At 41.8% G+C, this 21629-nt stretch overlaps 1 protein-coding gene across 1 annotated transcript; it reads left to right on the forward strand.

Annotated features, from left to right (window-relative positions):
• LOC109822809 (protein UPSTREAM OF FLC-like) lies at window positions 3803-6754 on the forward strand. Its single transcript, XM_020389061.1, has 4 exons — window positions 3803-4190; window positions 4295-4364; window positions 5173-5973; window positions 6337-6754. Exons 1-4 carry the CDS (start codon window positions 3986-3988, stop codon window positions 6497-6499), a joined length of 1239 nt encoding a protein of 412 aa, XP_020244650.1. The 5' UTR covers window positions 3803-3985; the 3' UTR covers window positions 6500-6754.

Consider the following 21629-nt stretch of genomic DNA (forward strand, 5'->3'; position numbering starts at 1 on the left):
AATGACAAGTTGATATATTGCGTAGACTATGATGACAAATAAGACTGTATTTTGGCCGGAGCTAAAATTCCGGCCAAATTGAGTCACATGGTCCTCACGTGCAGGCCGACATGGCTGCCAATGTGGTGGTACTTGAGATCATTCAAATTGCTGAAAGAGGTTTTGAACATTAGAGCTCAAAAGTTAGGGTTTAAATTGAGAATTTTTACTCCTAGCGTTAAATTTACTAGAGCAACTGAAATTGAAGATTGATTCTTTATCATCAAGCTCTTGCACAAGGTTAGACTCAAGTATGCATATGGGAAGAAGCAAACTAAGGGCTTAATGGGATAAAAAACCTAATTTACACAAATTAACTACATTGTAGCAAAATCAAGATTTTGAATCCATTAATCATCCTTACTAACCATCGCGCCTTAGTGTGGATAGAAAAAACCAAGCTTTAGAGGTCTGTGACTTTATGCACAAGGGGAATTTCTGTAATTTGTCAAAGACATGCCCTCTCCCTCCCATAAACAGAGAAAAAGAGCGAAAATAGAGAATATTTGGGGGTTTGGTGTTGGGTTGTTTTTGTGAAGGGTGGTGGGGTGTGTCCGTGTGTGTTATTTGGGGTTTTTTCTTTCACAATTGTTACCCTACCACTTAAGGAGTCATGTGATTCAATTTGACCGGAATACTGCCAAAATAGAGGCCAATTTGTAAGTCGTGCTGCACACAATATAACAAACTATCACATTCAGAGTAAGAAAAGATACCAATCTGTTACGTATGATTAACAAAATATACCAAGAGGAGTGATAGGGGCATACCCCCAACCACAATTCTAACCAAACCTCATCTCTCTCTATAGTGTATTGGGACCCACATGAAATTTTAAAAAACAATTTCATGTGGGTCCCAATGCACTATATAGAGAGAGTGATGGTGTGGTTGGGATTGTGGTTGGGGGTGTGCCCCTTAACATTTCTAATATACCAATCTTATAATTTTGATAATTCTTCACCGCTATAAAATTTGACACCTCACGGACTAAGTGCAGCTAATCAAGTGTGCACACGTGCAAGCTAGCGATTTCGATGTCTCATCCGTTGCCTTTTCTTATACGGCTGTGCTATTTGACTCGCGAGTTGGGCAACTCGCGCCCAACTCGCAGTCACTGACTAGGGGGGTGGGCCCCCACAAAGCTGTGGGGCCCACCCCCTAGTCAGTGACTGCGAGTTGGGCGCGAGTTGCCCAACTCGCGAGTCAAATAGCACAGCCGTATAAGAAAAGGCAACGGATGAGACATCGAAATCGCTAGCTTGCACGTGTGCACACTTGATTAGCTGCACTTAGTCCGTGAGGTGTCAAATTTTATAGCGGTGAAGAATTATCAAAATTATAAGATTGGTATATTAGAAATGTTAAGGGGCACACCCCCAACCACAATCCCAACCACACCATCACTCTCTCTATATAGTGCATTGGGACCCACATGAAATTGTTTTTTAAAATTTCATGTGGGTCCCAATACACTATAGAGAGAGATGAGGTTTGGTTAGAATTGTGGTTGGGGGTATGCCCCTATCACTCCTCTTGGTATATTTTGTTAATCATACGTAACAGATTGGTATCTTTTCTTACTCTGAATGTGATAGTTTGTTATATTGTGTGCAGCACGACTTACAAATTGGCCTCTATTTTGGCAGTATTCCGGTCAAATTGAATCACATGACTCCTTAAGTGGTAGGGTAACAATTGTGAAAGAAAAAACCCCAAATAACACACACGGACACACCCCACCACCCTTCACAAAAACAACCCAACACCAAACCCCCAAATATTCTCTATTTTCGCTCTTTTTCTCTGTTTATGGGAGGGAGAGGGCATGTCTTTGACAAATTACAGAAATTCCCCTTGTGCATAAAGTCACAGACCTCTAAAGCTTGGTTTTTTCTATCCACACTAAGGCGCGATGGTTAGTAAGGATGATTAATGGATTCAAAATCTTGATTTTGCTACAATGTAGTTAATTTGTGTAAATTAGGTTTTTTATCCCATTAAGCCCTTAGTTTGCTTCATTGGCTTCGCCCTACCTCAACAAACGCCGTGGCTTCTGAAGACCCAAACTTTGATGCGTACCCCAAAATTTGAAACTTTCATTATGACCCACAACGTGCAAGTGAGAACTCAGAGTCAATCTAGGCTAGGGTCTTGTTGGGAGAATGAAATAATTGGGTTGGTATAACGTTGACTCGTACACGCTCTCATTTAAAAAATTTAAAGGGTGTTAATTTCACGGAACCCCATGAACTTTTAGGGTTGTTGCACATATAAGGGCGCTCGTTTGGTTCACTCTTTTAGAGAGGGAAATGAGTTGAAAGTCTGCCAAAAGTATCAGTTTTGACAGATTTTCTTACAAAAACTCCTCTAAAAGAAGCGTTTTTGAAAAAAAAACTGTCAAAACTGACACTTTTGATAGGTTTTCCCCTTCCCCCTTATGCAAACAAACAACCCCTAATCCTTTTGAATTATGGAGAGTCTAAAAGAGCATCTCTAACAGCTTCCCTATTTTATTGGTATTGTCACTTTTGGAGAATTTTGGTTTTTTTTTTTTGGTTCAACAGATTCCCCATCTCATTCCCCAAAATAGGGATGAAGGAGAAAAAATGGGAGTCTTCCCCAAATCTGTAGCATTCTTTAAATTTTTTGGGAGAGCTTTGTCATAAATGTTTCATGTTCTTCAAGTCTCCGACTACTCAAAAAATGACTCAACACTATAAAATGATGGGTCAAAAAACAAAAAGTTCATGTCTAAATCTTTATTGTTAAAGTTAATGTCAAACATGTAGAATATTTTTATTATTTTAATAAATGTAAGATTCTTCAAAATAAGGAAGCTGTTGGAGTTGGAGCAAAAATAATTTGGAGAATATGACTTTTGCTTCTCCATTTCAAAGAATTTTTTGGGGGATCTGTTGGAGATGCTCTAACAAAATCTCCTTCAACTTTACCTTATCTAACACAACCCCCATTCACAAAATTTACAAATAAATAAAATACTTTTGAGTGAATTTTTTTTTTCAAAATTTATCACTTGTCATTTACGCGCAACTTGCTCCCTCCATAAACTTTGAGTTTTTTCTCTCAAGAAAATTTTAATTATTTATAAATTACATGCAGAGGGCTACGATAAGATAATGTAAAGTTTATGAAGGTTTTGTCAGAGACCACATAATTTAAGAGGGTCAAATGAGAGAAATAAAATTTATAAGGGCTATGTGCAACACCCCCAAAGTTTAGGGGTTCTTTGTGAAATTAACCCAAAAAAATCTCTCTAGATTTTGAAACCTCTATTTGTCCCCTATTTTGGAAGGGCTATGCCGCTATTTTGGACTCTCCACGCTAAGCACATGCTTTCCCCTTGACTCATCTAAAACCCAGCCCTATCACTGCCTAAAATACCCAATAAACAAGGAGAAAGCTTTTTAGCTATTAGTCCCTCAAATCTTCAATAATTCTGTACTCTCTTTGAAATTGCTCACAGACCCCTCAAAATCCTAAGGGGGTCTGGTAAATAAGCCCCTCACTTACCGAAACACCCCCCCACATCTTGTGTTCTCCCTAAAACCCACAAACGTCTCTGTGGTCACGAAAACATAAGTTGAGGGGTATTTTTGTACACTTCAGAACTCGAGGGACAGACACATCGGCGATTTCAAAGGTGCCTGGGGGCTAATATGAAATCGTCGAAGATTTGAGGGGGGTAAATCAGCACGTAGTACTTCTCCGTCTAAAATAATCCCACATTGGAAACGTTTCTGCTGTCTTTCTTCCCTTTGAATCCTCACTCGTTCACATTGTATTCAACGCTCTTTCCTCCGCTTGGACTCCCCCTGCTCTCCACCATTAAAATCCTCACCCTCGCAATAAATATTGCATCCATTGCTCCGTTGCCTTTCTCTACTTCTTCCTCCTCCTCTTCTTCTTCCTCAGTTCAGTTACAATGGAAGTCAGCTCCAGGAGGAGAGCAGAGCTCAGTAGGGAGAGGAGCACTAGCCCTGAGAGGACCAGGGTGTGGGCCGAGCCCAAACCGAGGCCCGTGGACCGAAAAGTTTCGGTTGTCTACTACCTTTCAAGAAATGGGCATCTTGAGCATCCTCATTTCATGGAGGTCTCTGTTGGCTTAGGTGAAGGGCTCTATCTTAGAGGTAAAATTTTGGGCTCACTTTTTTTTTTGTTGTTGTTCCTTTCAAGAGTTTGGTTGAATTTTGATGAGTTTTGTGGTGATTGATGGTTGTGGTTTGTTTGTCAGATGTGATCAAGCGTTTGAACTCTTTGAGAGGGAAGGGGATGGCTAATTTGTACTCTTGGTCTTCAAAGAGGTACATTTTTTCTAGATTTAGCCCAATTTTACTTAAATAAAACATAATAGACTAAAATAGTAGAGGAGTATAAATGTTGGTAATTAGTAGAGGAGAATGTACAACTCAGGAGTAAAAAGAACTAAAAAAGATAAAAAGCCATCAGTCACTTGATCTGTATGAGTGCCAAATCCAGCAACTAGGAGTTGGATCATGAATGCATTGCTTCTCACTTGCAAGCATAGTTGTAAAATAATGTAACATTTGAAAAACTGGCTTTTACGCTCACCTAAATAAGCCAGATTTGACCAAGAAAAAATGACTACTCTGTCCTTAACAATTTTTATAATTTTTTATCCTAAAAGCCACAAACATAGCTAAAAAGCTTCTAATAAGTAAGGCCCCCAAACACCCATATTATTTTTTTATGGATGAAAATGTTCTAGTAAACCTTGTCAATTGGCTCACACCCAAAGTAATTCGGGAAAAAAATAGTCAGTTTGGCAAACGGAGCGAAACTGGGCTAGGACCAGTCCTAACCCAGTTTTGTGCTAAACTAGTTTTGTTTGGACCAGACCCCCGGTCCAAAACAAAACTAGTTTACGACACTATTTGGGCACAAAAAGGGGCCAGCTCTAGCTCAGAATTTTGATAAACAAGAAATAACACAAAATTGGACCAGGTTCAGTCCTGGCCCAATTTTACGAAGTTGCCAAACACTACCTTAACACTGTATGTATCATATCTTCATCAATTATTGATATTTATTGTTCTCATTATGATTTTACCATCAATTGCTTATTTGTTGAATTATTATCTATGATTTCAGGAGCTATAAGAATGGATTTGTGTGGCATGATCTCATTGAAGACGATTTCATATACCCAGCTCATGGCAATGAGTACATCCTCAAAGGATCAGAGCTTCTCAAGTTAGATTCCTCTCAAGATGACACCCAAGAAGTTCGTTCTTCTAAATCCATTCAAGATGATTCGAATATCCCAATTCGAAGCAAAAACCGAACTCACTGGGGCTCATTTGATCTCTGTGAGTACAAGGTGAACAAGAACAAGATTACACTAGAGACATCAATTAAAAATACTGATGCATGGACACAAACAGAGGATAAGGGAGTGAAAGCTCAATCCAGTGTTATAAAAGAAGAAGAAGTGGAGGAAGAAGAAGAGGAGGAGAATGCGGTCACAGAGCTCAATAGGAATGAAATCTCTCCACCGTCTTCGTCTTCAAGCTCAGAAACATTGGAGGGATTAATCAAAGCCGATGGTACGGTTGCTCCAATTGGGGCGAATGGGAAGGATAAAGATGTGGGTAATTGTTCAAGGAGAAAGATAAAGACTCCTATGGCTTTGATGCAACTTATATCATGCGGTTCGATTTCGGTTAAGGACAAAGGGTTCTCATTGGTATCGCATTTTAAAGGAAGGATGCCGAGAGTAATGTCAGGTGAAGTGAAAGAGAGTGAGGGGTCAAAGAGGAGCAATTCTTTTTCGCCGGAGCTGGAGGAAAAGGAATATTTCAGTGGGAGCTTGATTGAGTTGAAGAAGAAGGCAAGCGGTGCTAATGGAGAGTTTTCGAGCTTGAGAAGGTCTTCTTCATGCAATGCTGAGAGGTAATTGTTTCATATATGTTCGTAAATTTATTGCTGCAGTTTTTCCATATTGGCTTACAAAGCGTTTATTATGTTCATCATCTGTACGAGTGCCTTTGGACTCGAGCCTCTAGATTATCCTTCGCTTTGGTTTTGAGTATACATCATATCAGAATGCTCTATATGCGCGAGTGTTTTGAACAGTCACGAAATTGTTGAAATGGAAAGTTGCAGACTACAACCGTCTCAGAATGAGCTCAGAACATCCTGCCTGCATCTAGGCGTGCAGGGCGTTTTGATATGATTTGTACTCTTGATCTATACTCGTTGTCGGATTACTGATATGATATATAGTGGCTGATAAGCGATGACTTGTGCAAACAGAGGCCTGAAAATGGAACTGGCAGAAAAGGAGATCGATGGCGTTAGGGCCAGATGCATACCAAGAAGACCCAAGGCTACTGCAGGCAAGAGAGAAGCCGACGTCGCCATAGGCAACAGCGTAAATGAGAGCAAGATCATAGATGAATCTCCAGAGAACAACTAAGATCTCCGCGATCTCTTGATAAACACGGCAATTGACATTGTGAAATGATAGTTAGAAAGAGTCTCTGATGTTAACGTTAAACTGTGAAAGCTGTTTGCGGTGAGAATTTGAGCAGCGATGTTTTGTGCAGAGCAAGTAATTCCTGTATTGGAACTTGCTCATGTCCCGTGTATTTTGTTCATGGCTGGTGTAGTTTGTTAACGTTTTACTCTTTTCAGATATTTTTCTTTTTCAAATTAGATGCTTATTTGAAATCCATAATTTGTGAAAGAATTTTATGTTCTATTCGTATATGCACGTAACACTTGCATACCAATTTACATTTATAACATATTAAAAAAAAATTATAATTAGTTTACTGAATTCGGGCCTCTGTATTATTATATATGTACTAGTTGCAACTAGATGATTTTACTTGTATCTACTAATGCTTTTTTGCTGTACTTTGATTTTTTTTTTTACTGCTTCTATTTTAGATTTAATATAATTCACCTTGCTTCTATTTCTACATGGAACGAAGTCAATTTAAACCCGAAGTGTTTGGGCTTGGACCGAGGCTGTCCCGTTATGAGGTTGGGTTTGGAATTGGCCTGTCTCTATGTGAAGTTGGGTTTCAGCTTGGACTTGGGCTTGGCCTGTCTCGTTGTGAAGTTGGCCCGTTTTCAAAATAAATAAATCAATAAATCAATCAATAAATAAGGTAAATTAATTAGTACGTTAGCATACCTTGCCTCCAAGCAACCAAAAATATGTATTCAATGCAACTGACCTCATATTTCATGCATCATACCTTGCCAAACTTTAGTAGATCCCTACCTTAATAACTTCAACTAAGTTCTCTACCTACTAGCTAGACCAATCACTTGAAACAAAACAATTAAAAATTGCTGAGGTCTTCGATCCCTTTGGTCATGTATTAGGCCTTGCTATGTAAGATTGTACGAGTAAAGAGGCTAATTATTTCATTAAGGCAGTTGACCTTACTAATTAAAACAAATAATCATCTGATCAATATCCTTGCATTATTTTGGCACATGTTACCAAGCAGACCAACATTCACATGAAGAAGGCATGTAATTAATTAATTAAGGAGTTGGTAGATGCTTGTGGAAGCTAAGCGTTAAGTTTATTTAAGCCGTGAAGTAAGCATATTAGCACATGAGAAGCGTATCGCCCGAATAAATAAACTTGATTAAATATCAGAAAACCCCACTTAGCTTTGGATGACTAACTCCTAAGCTAAGGGTTAGCAGAAATCCTCTTTCGCTTTTAAGATTTTATCAGGAAATCTCACTAGCAACATCAACCTCGATGTTTCTGATATTAATGAGCTATCCCTAGCTATTCATTTTATTTTAATCTTAAGCTTTTAATTGTTGCGCGCCGTGCGGAAGCGTGCTCGATAACCAAACGAGTCGGTGAGCGATGAGAGAAGAAAACCAAACCAAATAAGAGTGCAATTCACCAAAATACGACACAAATCAAACCAAACACAGATATTTACGTGGTTCGGCAATTGCCTACGTCCACGGGGAGAGGATGGAGAAATTTTACTATATGGAGGAGAAATACAACGGGTTACAACTCACAAAATCACTCAAATATAATACTAACCAAAGCTCTCAACTCCCTCATAATATCTCCCTCTCAAAGTGCTCAAAAGACTGCTAATTCTCTCCTTAAGAAACCCTAAAAAACGTGGTTTTATTTATAACAAAACACAATTCCAAACAGATTGAGATTCTAAAAACGAGTCTGCCACACCCTGGTGTGACACACACCACACCCCTGAAAAACAAGGCAGATTGGTGTGGCAGACACCACCAGATTGGGGTGGAGTCTGTCTTACTTATTTTTCACGTTTTTCTCAAATTCCTTCGCCGTTTTCACATTAATATGTACCACTATACTTGTCAAAACATTTGATTTTCTTGTTTAATGTTAGAAGAACAAAGAATTATCAAAATTGTTGTCAATGATCCATGTTAATTGGCTTTTAATTAAGTCAGATAAAGAAGCTTCTTGACAATTATGCAAGACTTTTGTATATGATGTGGACGGTGACTTTAAAATCCAGTCGAAGGTATATTTTAGATGCTAATGTTTCATTTATTATTGGACGGTTTTTCGAAGAGTATTTTTTTATATAAAAAATTATGTTTTAAGTATGTAACTGATCTTGAAGCGTTACCATCTTGAACTTATTTTTATAATTTTTTTTTTTTACAAACAAAGTTTAGTCGCCGCAAACAGGGACGAGTTTGAATAAAGTGGCAATTTCCTTGACTTACATTTGATGTAAGTCGGTAGTTATTTATGGGCGACTTGCTACTTAATCAAGGAGCTAAAAAATTAAGACTTTGGTTAAACTCATGCCATCTAATTAGACAAATAATTAGTGGCGTAGCCATAAATTCGAGCTTGAGGGGGCACTTCTATTTCTTATGTTAGAAAAATATAAGACTATTGTATTAATAATCACTTTTGATAATATTGTTGCGCGCAGCGGAAATTTCGGCAGCACTTCGGCAGCACAACAAGAGAGTCAGGTCGCAATAAGAAATACCTTAAGCAAAATATCTCAACCAAGTGAGATATCAGCTCTTCCTCTCATCAGTTCTAGGACTGACCTGTCGAGGGAACCTAAAAGCTATTACAAATCACACAAATAGCGAGACAATCAATTTTACATATGGTTCAGCAAATTGCCTACGTCCACGAGACAAGGAGGGGGAGATCTACTACTAGAGGGAGAGAATACAACTAGGGTTTACAATCACTCAGTCTAAACCCTCACATAATCTTTCAAACCTCTCACACAATCTCTCTACAAAGGATGCACAAAACTCCTTATAAAAAGCCGCTGCAATTTTTCTCCAAACACAGCCGCCAAGCCCTCTACCTGCACGCTGTCAAAAAGAACACAGCTCTCTGCTTTCGCGTTTCCTCCTGCAGCCGCAAAGGAAATCCTCATGCACCAAATAACTCCCTGCACTGCTCCTCTGTCGGCTTTTCCTGTTTGCACGAAGCCGCTGCCAACAAAACAAAAAAAAGCCAACCAATTTGCCTCCTTGCACACACAACCCTAGGAGCACTGCGTTTATTTATATGATTTTGGGATCGGGTGGGCCAGAGACCACGCGGAAACGAAATTGCCTCCGCTTGCAATCACATGTGTGGGACCTGCACACGTGGGTGGCCCCCAAGTCTTCACAATTCTTCACCTCGGTGAAATTTTTCCAAAACTGAACCGACACCAAAGCATCCAAATATCCCACTTGTTGTGTCCAGTACGCCGTGAAGTTAATTCACGACAACGGACTCAATCCACAACAAGTCAGGAACCCGAACGAAAGTCCAAACAATCTCACCCCCATCAAAATCAACTAATCCAAAACCGGCTGAATCAAACATGACTGCCTACGTATCCTCTTGCCCAAGGAATCAAGCCGAACGTAGTTTACCTAAATGGCCGCCAACGGCCTCAACAATTACAAATGTGCAACAAGTTTCGACAATGATCAAACTTATTGCTCGGAACCACCTTAGTGAGCATATCCGTCGGATTATCCTTCGTGTGGACATTCACAAGTTCCACATCACCATCTTCAAGAACATCCCGAACGAAGTGATAACGAACGTCAATGTGCTTCGTCCGCGTATGAAAAACCTGATTCTTCGCCAAATAGATAGCACTCATGCTATCGCAATGAATGGTGACGGACCTCTGTGATATACTAAGTTCCTCCAAAAGTCCTCGAAGCCAAATAGCCTCCTTCACAGCCCCCGTAACTGCCATATACTCTGCCTCCGTCGTAGATAAAGCCACCGTCGACTGTAAGGTGCATCTCCAACACACCGGCACACGGGTCAAAGTAAACACATACTCCGTAGTAGACCGGCGCTTATCCAAATCCCCGGCATAATCCGAATTAACATAACCAATGTATAGTTGCTCTCCTATAGTGTCCCGCTCATAAACCAAACCAACATTGAGCGTACCTCGAATGTACCTCAAAATCCATTTCACGGCGTCCTAATGACCCACTCCTGGATCGTGCATGTATCTCAAAACCATGCTCACCGCCTGTGATAAGTCCGGTCTCGTACATACCATCACGTACATCAAGCTCCCAACCGCACTCGCATATGGAGTCTTCGACATTAACTCTCGATCTTCAACTGACTTCGGTGAAAGACCAGCTGAAAGCTTTAAATGGGCTCCCAAAGGTACACTAACTGGCTTCGTATCCATGCTAACATGGAATCGCTGTAGAACCTTCTTCAAATAAGCCACCTGTGTCAAACAAATTCTGCCCTTCTTCTTGTCTCTGCCGATCTCCATTCCCAAAATGCGTTTGGTCTCACCCAAGTCCTTCATCTCAAACTTATTTGAAAGCTGAACTTTCAACTCATCTATAGCCGACCTGGAAGTAGAGGCAACCAACATGTCATCGATATAAAGTAACAAATAGATGTACGTACCTCCTTTCAACTTACGAAAATATATGCAATGATCAAACTGGCTCCGAGTGTACGAATGACCAATCATAAAACCATCGAATCGCCTATACCACTGTCGAGGAGACTGCTTCAAACCGTATAGCGATTTCTTCAATCTGCAAACCAATTTTTCCTTCCCTACAGCTCGGAATCCCAATGACTGAGTCATATATATTTCTTCATTAAGATCACTATGAAGAAATGCCGTATTCACATCCAACTGATCTAACTCCAAACCATACCGTGCCACCAAAGCTAGCAAAATCCGAATCGAAGAATGCTTCACCACTGGAGAGAAAACCTCATTATAGTCAATACCTTCCTCCTGTGCATAGCCCTTCATAACCAACCTAGCTTTGAGCCTCAATGGAGTGCCCTCAATGCCCTCCTTCTTCGTGTATACCCACTTGCAACCAATTACCTTCCGTCCATTTGGAAGCTCAACAAGCTCCCATGTATCGTTCTTATGAATATATTACATCTCCTCCTGCATAGGCACCTGCCACGAATCAGCCTTCGAACTCTGCTCTGCCTCTCTGAATGTAGTAGGCACCAACTCATCGATACTCTCCACCGAAAGTGCATACACAACTGTGTCGGCATACCGTGCTGGCATCTGTATGTTTATCCTCTGTCTCTGAACCGCAATCGAATCCTGAACCTGAGCCGTCGGTCCCTGATCCTGCACATCAGTACTCGTATCCCCCGTGTCAGCGTCATGCTCGCCTGACGTCACCTCAGTCGGCACTCTAATGGATACTGTACTTGTTTGCGTCAAAAGTTACTTCCATTGATAATTCTATTGAACTTCGGTCGTTTACAACGAATTACAATAAAAAAATTAGAAAATTACAACTCTTGAGAAACTAACACAGAAGTCGTTTATCGAATCCTGTTTTTTGTGGGACTTTGCCTGTGCCGGGAACGCTTTGGTTCCTGATTCTAACTTCGTTTATCGAAGTGAGAACTTGAAACGATATCTTATCAAAGTAAGATAGTCGTTCTTCTTAAAATCAAGTCAAAGATCAATTTCAAGGAGTCACACGAAAACTCAAATCTGCTCTCTCTGCTCTGGATTGCTCGAAAATATGCTCGATCCTCGTCAGAAGTGACCCTAGGGGAGTATTTATAGCCTCAGGGGTCTGTAACTGCAAAAACTCAACAACATACTGATTTAGTACGGCGAGACAGTGTTTACTGTCTCGGCGGGCGAGACAGTGTTTGCTGTCTCGGCCCGCGAGATAGTAAATACTGTCTCAGAAACAGTAACCATCAGGCAGTTTTCGTTTTAACTGCCTTCCCACGTTTCAAACTCCGTTATTTTGGCAGTTATTCACGTGATTTTTGCCCACGATGTTTCCCACGTCCCTTGGCAGTTAATGGACACGTGTGTGGTGGTTTTCAAGGTGGTTTTGACCATTTTAATACTGTCTCGCTGGCGAGACAGCAAACACTGTCTCGCTGGCGAGACAGCATACACTGTCTCGCTGGCGAGACAGTTCATATCTGTCTTAATTTTTATCCAAAGACAGTATGAAGTGATTTTCGAGTCTGGGATACTTTGGATAAGATAGATTTTACTTACGATCCCTTCAATGCTTGGTTGAGTAGATCGTGTAGAAGAATCTGTAAAATGGCTTCGACTCTTGATCTCTTCATCCATTAGTCTATTCAGTTCTTTGTAGAATAGCTAATACTTCTCCGGCACTGCGTTTATCGCTCGACCGTTGTTGAGATCTTGAATTGAAGTTGGTATTTCCAGATTGATGCTCGTTTGTCTCTCGAAAGTTCGTCAGGTTATCCTTAAGAATATTCAGATTGATATTCTCCAGAAACTTCCTGTTGAGGGTAGGGGAATAGTGTTTGCTGTCTTGCACTGCGAGACAGTGTTTGCTGTCTCGCGGTGCGAGACAGTATTTGCTGTCTCGCGGTGCGAGACAGTGTTTGCTATCTCGCTCTGCGAGACAGTTTTTACTGTCTCGCGCTGCGAGACAGTTGGTATAAAACTCGAACTTAGGGGTTTTTTTAGGGTTTTTCACGTCAACTTTTTAGCGATCTTCAGGTGATTTCTTCAGCGATTTTGGGTGATTTTCGACCAGTTGAGGCCTTCTCTTCTCCTCTTTGTTCCTGATTTGGGTAGAGCTCTGTTTGGAGGAATTTCATTTGGAGTTTGGAGGTCTGTTCTCCTTTTCCTCTCTCACAATTTTGATTTTCTTTAACTTTTCCTCATGCATGCACTGTTTCAGTAATATTTCGTGATATTTTGTTCAATTTCAGGTTCAAAATCCTAACTTTTTCGTTGGATTTCCTTGTAGATCATTTACTCATCATGTCGCCACGTCGATCCAGAGGTTCCCGAGGCCGTTCGACTGCTCAGTCCCCTGAAGAGGCTGCTCCTGATGCCGCTTCGCATGGGGGTACGTTTCTTTCACCCTTTCACGAATTTAAATAATGTATTTCGTCAAGTTCATATATATGTACCTGTATTTGCATGCAGATCCTCGTTTGTATCCTTTGAGATACCCTCGAGAAGAGCCGGTATCCTCCTTTGAGGGGATCGACGCTTAAAAGTGTTTGTTTTGCTTGGACAAAACACACTTCATAATACACAGGGGCGATTTCATATCATCCCACGTGTGTTGAAAGGTTTTGATATGCCGTTATAATGCCCGTGCATAGTAACGCATATCTCCTTTATACATGTGGTAGATGTAAAATTGTCACACCTGTTGTGATATAGCGACTATATCTTATGAAGTAAGATATACCGTTTTCTCTAAAATTTTAGGACTATACTTACACAGCTTATGTGTATCTCCTGTATCAGTCCATTTTCCTTCCACAATCTTCACTGTCGATGCAGTCACGGGCCAGAGTAGTGTCACTCACTCTTATTATGAGGGGCTACCGTTAATCGAGTCTGCTCCTCAGTTCAAGTCAGATTACAGCGAAGGGGCCCGAGAGTTGATTCAACGAGGTAGTTGCCGTATTCTGCGACGGTTAATCACGGACGCAACCTTAATTTCAGAGCAGGACTCAAACCAATGTATAAGGAAACCAGACTTCTTGTTTGGTGACTCCATAAAGGATCCGGCGATTGCTTTCTGCAAGCCTGCGCAGTGAGTGCAGAGAACAACTCCTTTGTGACAAGGAATCAACAGCTCCAAGATCAGAGTTGAGATCCAAAGTATTCCGAAAATTCGTCCCAGTCAACCGCGAACTTTCGAAAACTTTGGAGGCGTATTTGTAGGCTGTCTAAAAATCACAATAGATAGTTGATCCCCCATCAAACACCGAGGATGGAAGTTACAATCTGACGACTTCCAGAAGGTTACAATTTGAGGACTTTCACGTAGAAGGTTACAATCTGACGACCTCCACAACAACTAATGAAAGCCCCAATTCGACAGCCTTCACAATCAACATCGGGAGTTACAATCTGACAACTCTTATATTTTCAAGGAGCCAAGACGAAGATTACAAGGTGACGATCTTTGCAAAGCTCTAGCAAAAAGAGACTACAAATTGACGGTCTCTTCATATTAAAACGCATATATCTCTCAAACCGTAAGGAATTTGGCAAAACGGAGGAAGCGAACCGAAGCCTTTGGCTCGGTTCGGATGGATCCGTCTCGTCGAGATAGCCGATTTTCATATATAATTCGTCCAATTCTGACGTACGGACTTCGTCAGAACATTGAACTCAGTCTGAAGCTCGCCAAGCCCACCTAAGGTTCGCCTCTGCATTACAGAGTCAAAGCGCACATGCTCAACTCTGCGTTTTCAACATCAAAACGCAGAGTTAATCTCTAAAACAGCACAATTGTGCGTTTTCAGCCTCAAACAGGCTTAACTCTGCGTTTTCCAGCATACATCTAACTCTGTGACGCAGAGTTAAAGCACAAACGCACACCTAACGTGCGTTCTTCAACAGACTCATCCATGCGTCCCAAACTCTTGACGCAGAGTTGAATTCCAACGCACAAGCGGCCTGTGCGTTCAGCCACTAACTCTGCGTCTCGGAGTTCATCATGCTGAGCGGCCTGTGCGTTCAGCCTAAAACACCCTAACTCTGCGTCTCAGAGTTCATTACGCTGAGCGGCCTGTGCGTTCAGATACTAAAATAGGCCCAACTCTGCGTTTTTAGTCTAAAAACGCAGAGTTTAGGCCCAGAACGCCGTTTTTAGCGTTTGACTCGTTCAAGCACGCAATGAACAGTTCCAGGAACTGTTTTTCCCCACGATTTGAGGGATTTTCGCCCCACTTAAGAGCGGATTAAGGGGGTAGTTACCACCCTAAATCCCCTATAAATAGTGGGAGACTCAACTGAGTTCGGATCCTTCTTTTTTGGGCAGCAAAGAAGCGATCTGCGGCTAGCTTGGGGATCGAATTTTTTCTCACCAACAAAGGGAGATTCGGTCAAAAGGCTGGCATATTTTGGATCTGGGACTTGGCAGCAACAGAGGGCTTTGGGGATCAACGACTTGAAGGAGATCTTGAATCATTTTGGAAGGCTTTTAATTGAAGCCTTTGAAATTATTTGGCCTTGGCTTATAATCGACTTTCGGTTCAAATCAACTCTTTTTCAAGAGTTCAAACTCGTTCAGAGTTATCAACTCGATCAGAGTTCAAAACTTGCTCTGCAAGTTCTTCTAAAACTCGTTCAGAGTTATCAACTCGATCAGAGTTCAAAATTTGCTCTACGAGTTCTTCTAAAACTCGTTCAGAGTTATCAACTCATCAAGAGTTATTTTCAAACTTGCCACGCAAGTTCTCCACAGCGTCAAATCGTGAGGAGAAAATCACGTTCCAGTGAATCAAGACGTTCGGATCGTCAACGAGAAGCAAACTCGACGCGAGCATTCGAGGGAGGCATCTCATCGCCACCGTGAAGAACCCAGAATTAAACAAAGGGGAGAATCAAATTCATTATCCTCTCTTTTGTAATCGGAATCCAAATTGTAATTGATTTTAAGAGAAATACAAGTCAAATTTTTCTTTCATTGTCTTTCTACTGCAAATTTCCAACAAACAGTATTCATTGTGGTTTCATCGGGAACGAGGCTACTCCAGGTTCCAGTGAAAGAGCTTCTATATGAGGGCTTCATCCGGGTGTCTTAGGCCAAGACAATATACCTCAGAATGAAAAGACAGCGCAGGCCAACACTGTGAAGAATCGTTTGGCTGCAATGAAGAAGAAATTACCCCACGAGAGTTTCAGATGTTATGGATGGGTCCATTATTCTGGGGATAAATGGTGGTGGACCAGAATGACCCGATATGTGTTGAACCGTTGGGGGCGAGAGTTAGCAGAACTAGGGTTGGAAGTCCCGATCCGTGCCAGCATGCATTGTCTGCAAATTAGTGTAGGTCATTTCCTCCGTTTGTTCGAGATCTACAATCCTGACACCAATACGTTCTTCACCAAGAATGGGGAGCTCGGGTTACCATTGCACGAAATGATGAAGGTGTCTGGCTTGCCCATAGGCGATATTCCATATCAAGAGTTCTTCCCAACCACCAGTCAGCTTAATAAGATGAAGGATCGGTCATCTGTGACCCACGAGACTTTATGGGAGCTGACTTGTCATTATCATATAGCTATGGCTGAGATGGAAACCAAAGCTAGGAAGAAATCTCCCCAGGTCAGCTTAAAGCAATTCGCCGATTATCTATTCAAGAACCTGGAGGATCGATCGGCCCACTACTCTGCTGGCTGGCTTTCTGGCCATATGGTTGAAGAGATGTGTAGTTCCTCACCAGTCATCCGACGCTATGCCAATGGAAGTGTTGTATCCAGCCGTCCAGTTAGCCACAGGTCGCAGATTATCCTTGCTTCCTGCTATGGTGGCGGCTATTCACAGTGGGTTACGGCAGTTAGTTTCCGCATTCACGCAAGAGAAAAAGAAACCCTCTGCCAGTATATCTGTTCCGAAACTAGAATTACCCTACACTTATTTGATGACATGGTTGGTTCTTCACCGGCCAGATTTAATGGAAGCTCCTGAGACGGTGGATCCTAGTCTTCCTCTTTTACAGACCCTTGAGGGTTGAAAATGGATCAACCATCGATGACCGGACATAACGAGGCAGTTCAAAATTCATAAGTATTGGGAATTCTTCTCCTGCTTCCCTCGATTCTCCGGTACGTATAATACGACCTTGTTGGATGCTGAAGAGCCAAGGCAGAACCGTACCATTCTGGACGTCGGGTGCTTCAGATGGTTGATGAACATTCGACCTGGATATCTATTGTTTAGGGTAAGAAATGTTTGTCACATTGAACCTTATCTTCCATGTCGATTCGCTCGTCAGTTTGGCTATGACCAGATATATGTTGGCAACCCAAACCGTCACCTTCGCTTTCGAGGTGGACTTATCGACGGTGCGAGAGCTTGGTTTTGGAGTATCGCCGGCTGCACCAATGCTGAATTTGATCTTCCTTTAGAAGTGGCACCTCTACGGATGACCTTCCTATTTTGCAAGTGGTTGATAGCCGCTAACATTGTCCCTCGACGTAGGGGAATATCGGACTCAGAGGAAGAGGCAGCTCCGCAGCAAGCTACAGAGGCGACTCACGAGGCTATGGTGTCGACTCGAGAAAAAGAGGCTGCTGAATCCTCGAGAAAAGGAAAGGAACCGGTTCTTCCAGCTGGTAGTGAAGAGGATTTTGATAGTGAGGAAACAGAGACTTCTGAAGAGGCGGGTGAGACTGGCTCGAGTTCTGATGAAAGAGCTGGTCTCCCTGATTCTTTCTTTGAAAGGGGACTTGTAAGACCTTCCGTCGCTCCGGCCCAACCACAAGCTGCTCCGAAAAAACGGAGAGAGAGAGTCGTCATGACCTATCCTAATTGGATGACGGTAGACGTTCTCAGTGGAGACGAAGAGGATGAAGAGGATACAGTGCCTCTTGCTCATAGGCAAAGATCTCAATCTTCCACTCAAGCTCAGTCTCAGATTCCTCCCGGAACTGAATTACGCACAAAACGTCGTCATGAAGGTTTTGAAGTACGTCCACTGAAGAGACAGAAGAAAGCCGTTTCTAAACCACGTGTTCATCTCCCCACTTTAGAGGAAACGTCTGCCCGTAGCGCTTCTTCAGAAGAACAAGGTAACAATTCGTTTTTATTGCTTTCACGCTTCTTAACGCCCGAACTTATTCTATTTTCAATTTCTGTAGGGAGTCAAGAAGAGGGAGAATATCGAGTCGAAGCTGCTTCTCCTGGTGGTATGGAGACTGAGGAAACCAGCTTCGTCCAGCAAATACAGGATGCTCTGAAAGAAGGACCAGCTGATGTTCCACCAACTCCTGATATTGATCCATCGGCTACGGATACATGTACTGATCTTTCTCCCCTCGGAAGAGAAATTCGAGAAATGAATGAGTCGGACCGTGTGCCTCCTCTAATGACTTGTGCGCTTGGTCTCCTTTTAGTTAAACTAAAAGAAGCGGGTGCAGCTAGTGGAGCTCTTGAATCCGTCCCATTCAACGAAAGTAAAATTAATCTTCGTTTTGAGCAAATTCGTCTAAATTTGTATGTTATTTATGGCTTAACATGTTCTGTAGATGCCACGATGCATGAATCAACTGAGAGAGAGGCTACTCATGCCACTAAAGTCGACGATTTTAATGATTTCAACTTTAATCTTGATATCTCAGAGGACGACCACCAGCAAATCCTTGATTCTCTGTCGAGGAAAACTCCTGATGCTGCTACAGGATCAGATGTTGGAATTGGCTCAACAGAAGCAGGTCCTTCTGAGAGTAAGGCCTTGGTTCCGTAATCTCCGTATATACATACATATATATTTTAACTTGATTAATCATATAATTGTTCGAATTATAGGACCAGTTGCTGGAACTGATACTACCATAATCATTGGAACATCTGATCAACCGGAGAGTCGTGACCTCGTGGCATGGGCAGGAACCGAAGTTGATTTGCAATCGTTAATTCTTGAACCTCAACCTTCTACTCCTATAGACCCCATGATGATAGAAGTCACCGTCACTCCCCAAATTAGCTCAGTTGCAACAAAAGCAAGACCAACTGAAGAAGTTGGTACGTCAGCCGATATTGTGCCCAGAGCTGGTAAGTTTTACCCATAATTTGTTTCAAATTTCGGATTAACATCTCATTATGCTTATTGTAACTCTTTTGTTTGTAGAATCTCCTCCTAAAGAGCCACTTAGTTTGGACCCGTCGTCTTCTGAGGCTTTAGTTGAAAAAGCATCTGATGTAGCGGGTGTACCAACAGCTGTCATTCTTGAACCAACATTGGTTGTTCAGGAAGCCGGACTACCATCCTTGGGTGAACCAAGTCGTACTGAAGGCTCTTCCGTCAAACTCGGTATGCTTCAGCTTGTTGCCTTGTATGCATATATATGTTCTGTACTGACTTATTTACCCTCATCGCAGTTCCTTCATCATTATCAGACCAAATCCAGGCCCTGTTGGCAGACAAGGATCCGGATAAGGCTGTCATCTGTTCTAATCTCCAAGGCTTCATCCCCTTTTTGAACTCTATGGTCGATCGTATTCTATTCAAAAGATCATATTTTGAGAGTTATAAGAAATCTCTTGAGCGTTTTATATCAGGATTCAGAGAGGAAGGGTATAATGAGTTAGCCGATTCAATCAACACTTATTTGGTTGATTTGAAGCGACATGTTAAACTTCTACAAGCTCTTCGTACCAAAGGCATACCCTCCTATATCGCTTCCCGCATGGAATCCGAGTTGCAAGCGTGGCGTGATTCCCAAAAATCAGCTAACCTCGAACTTCAAAAGCTAAGAGTCCGAAGTGATCAACTTAGGGTGAATGTTGGCAAAAGAACACAAGCCAAGGTTAACTTACGCCGGGATTTAGAATTGAGTCGAGCGGAAATAGCTCGCTTAGAGGAGGAACTTGCAATGGCTAAGGATGCTCATGAGGTCTTGGAGTCCGAGTTGACACAGGAAATTCAAGTTGAAGAAAACCTGTTACAGCAGCTGAACCTTCAAGATAAAATACTTGCTGAAAAGGAACAAGAAGTCGCCGCGCTTCACAGTGTTGACGAAGAAGCCTTCAAAATTAAATTGGCGGCTGAGCTTGAACAGGCTTATGCGTTAGAGCTTTAAAAACTTGAAGATCAGATTAGTCAATATAAACTTTTGTAATTGGAGAACATATATTTTTTTTTTAGCTTTGTTTGAACACTCTTGGTCAATATATTGAATCCTTTTGCTTATTAAGATTTTATTATGATTACTCATTCTTGTTTAAAATAAATAACCATAATACTTATAAGATTTTTGGCAAATCCCCAGCCATCAACGGATTTGATATGCCTTTACCGACTACCGTTTGAGTCGGGCTAGTATGTGAATTATCTAGGTCCGTTTCACATATAACGTTGTGCTAAAAGAATTAAACTCCTTTAGACTTTAAACTACAATGTTGAATATATAGGCTACATGTGTTAGATGTAGGCTTATCTCTAATAAGGGATAGAGATAACATCCCCCATGTGTGAACGACATGGAAAGTGTGAGTAGGTTGCGTTTCCTATATAAGACAACGAACCCGAAATCGGAGAGGAATAATTTTATATTCTATCTCCTGGTCTCTTGTTTGTTGTAGACGTCAAAAAAATACTTACAGACATCCAAATACCACTCAAGATAAAGAGAAGGTGATAAACATCAGTATCTAAGTCATGGGAGATCATACAAGCCCAAAGGAAGCAAAAGGATCTATGAATCAACACAAAACAATGTGAATTCACAGAACAATGCAAACTACAGCGTGTGGGCGCGGCAGTACATGGTATCGCGGCTGAAGCGCGGCAACCCATGGTGCCGCGGCTAAGACGCGACAGCCTATGGTGTCGCGGCCAAGGCGCGACAACTCATGGTACCGCGACCATTATAGGGAATGCTACAGCAGTTATAATGCAGTTATCTGATGATTATTGAAGCCCACGTGGCAGCATATTAGAAATAGAATGTGTGTTGACGTGGACAGGCAGTTAAACCACGAAAAAGGTGGTTAAAGGTCGTGGGAGAATAGTTTCAAACACGTATGAACGTGGGTGTAACTGCTCCTTTAGTCGCGGCAGTGTCGACTGCCGCGCCCTTTGGCCGCGACAGTGTCGACTGTCGCGCTCTTTAGCCGCGACAGCATCAACTGCCGCGCCTAAAGAGGCAGTTGTTGATCGGCTATTTCTTCAGTTATCGTCTAAGGAGGCGATAAATACCCCCTATGGCCATCATTGACAGAGGGGGAAGCATTTCCAGAGCAGATTAGAGCAGAGAGCCTTGAGTTTTGATGAATTAGAGCAGAAAAGAGAGTCTTCCTTCTTCACAAACATCCCCAAGAAGTTTCTGGCGATTCCTAGAGATCTAAGCTCTGACTTGATCTTTAGAAGAGTGAATATCTTACATCGATAAGATATTCGCTTCAAATTCTTACTTCGATAAACGAAGGAAGAATCATTAAACCCCTCACGGTTCAATCAGAATCTGTGATTTGGTGGTCTACGGGCTAACGCACCCCCGGCACAGGAAAAGATCCCACGCAAGCAGCGATTCAAACAACGATCCTTCGTTTGTTTTTCAAGAGTTGTAATTTTTATTTTGTTGTGT

The sequence above is a fragment of the Asparagus officinalis genome, chromosome 8 (genome assembly GCF_001876935.1).
Source record: "Asparagus officinalis chromosome 8, Aspof.V1, whole genome shotgun sequence".
In the NCBI taxonomy this organism is placed as follows: domain Eukaryota; kingdom Viridiplantae; phylum Streptophyta; class Magnoliopsida; order Asparagales; family Asparagaceae; genus Asparagus; species Asparagus officinalis.

Coding starts and splice junctions, on each gene's coding strand:
- LOC109822809 (XM_020389061.1), top strand. CDS start 3,986: ATGGAAGTCAGCTCCAGGAGGAGAGCAGAGCTCAGTAGGGAGAGGAGC. Junction 4,191..4,294: donor TGAAGGGCTCTATCTTAGAG/GTAAAATTTTGG, acceptor TTTGTTTGTCAG/ATGTGATCAAGCGTTTGAAC. Junction 4,365..5,172: donor TACTCTTGGTCTTCAAAGAG/GTACATTTTTTC, acceptor CTATGATTTCAG/GAGCTATAAGAATGGATTTG.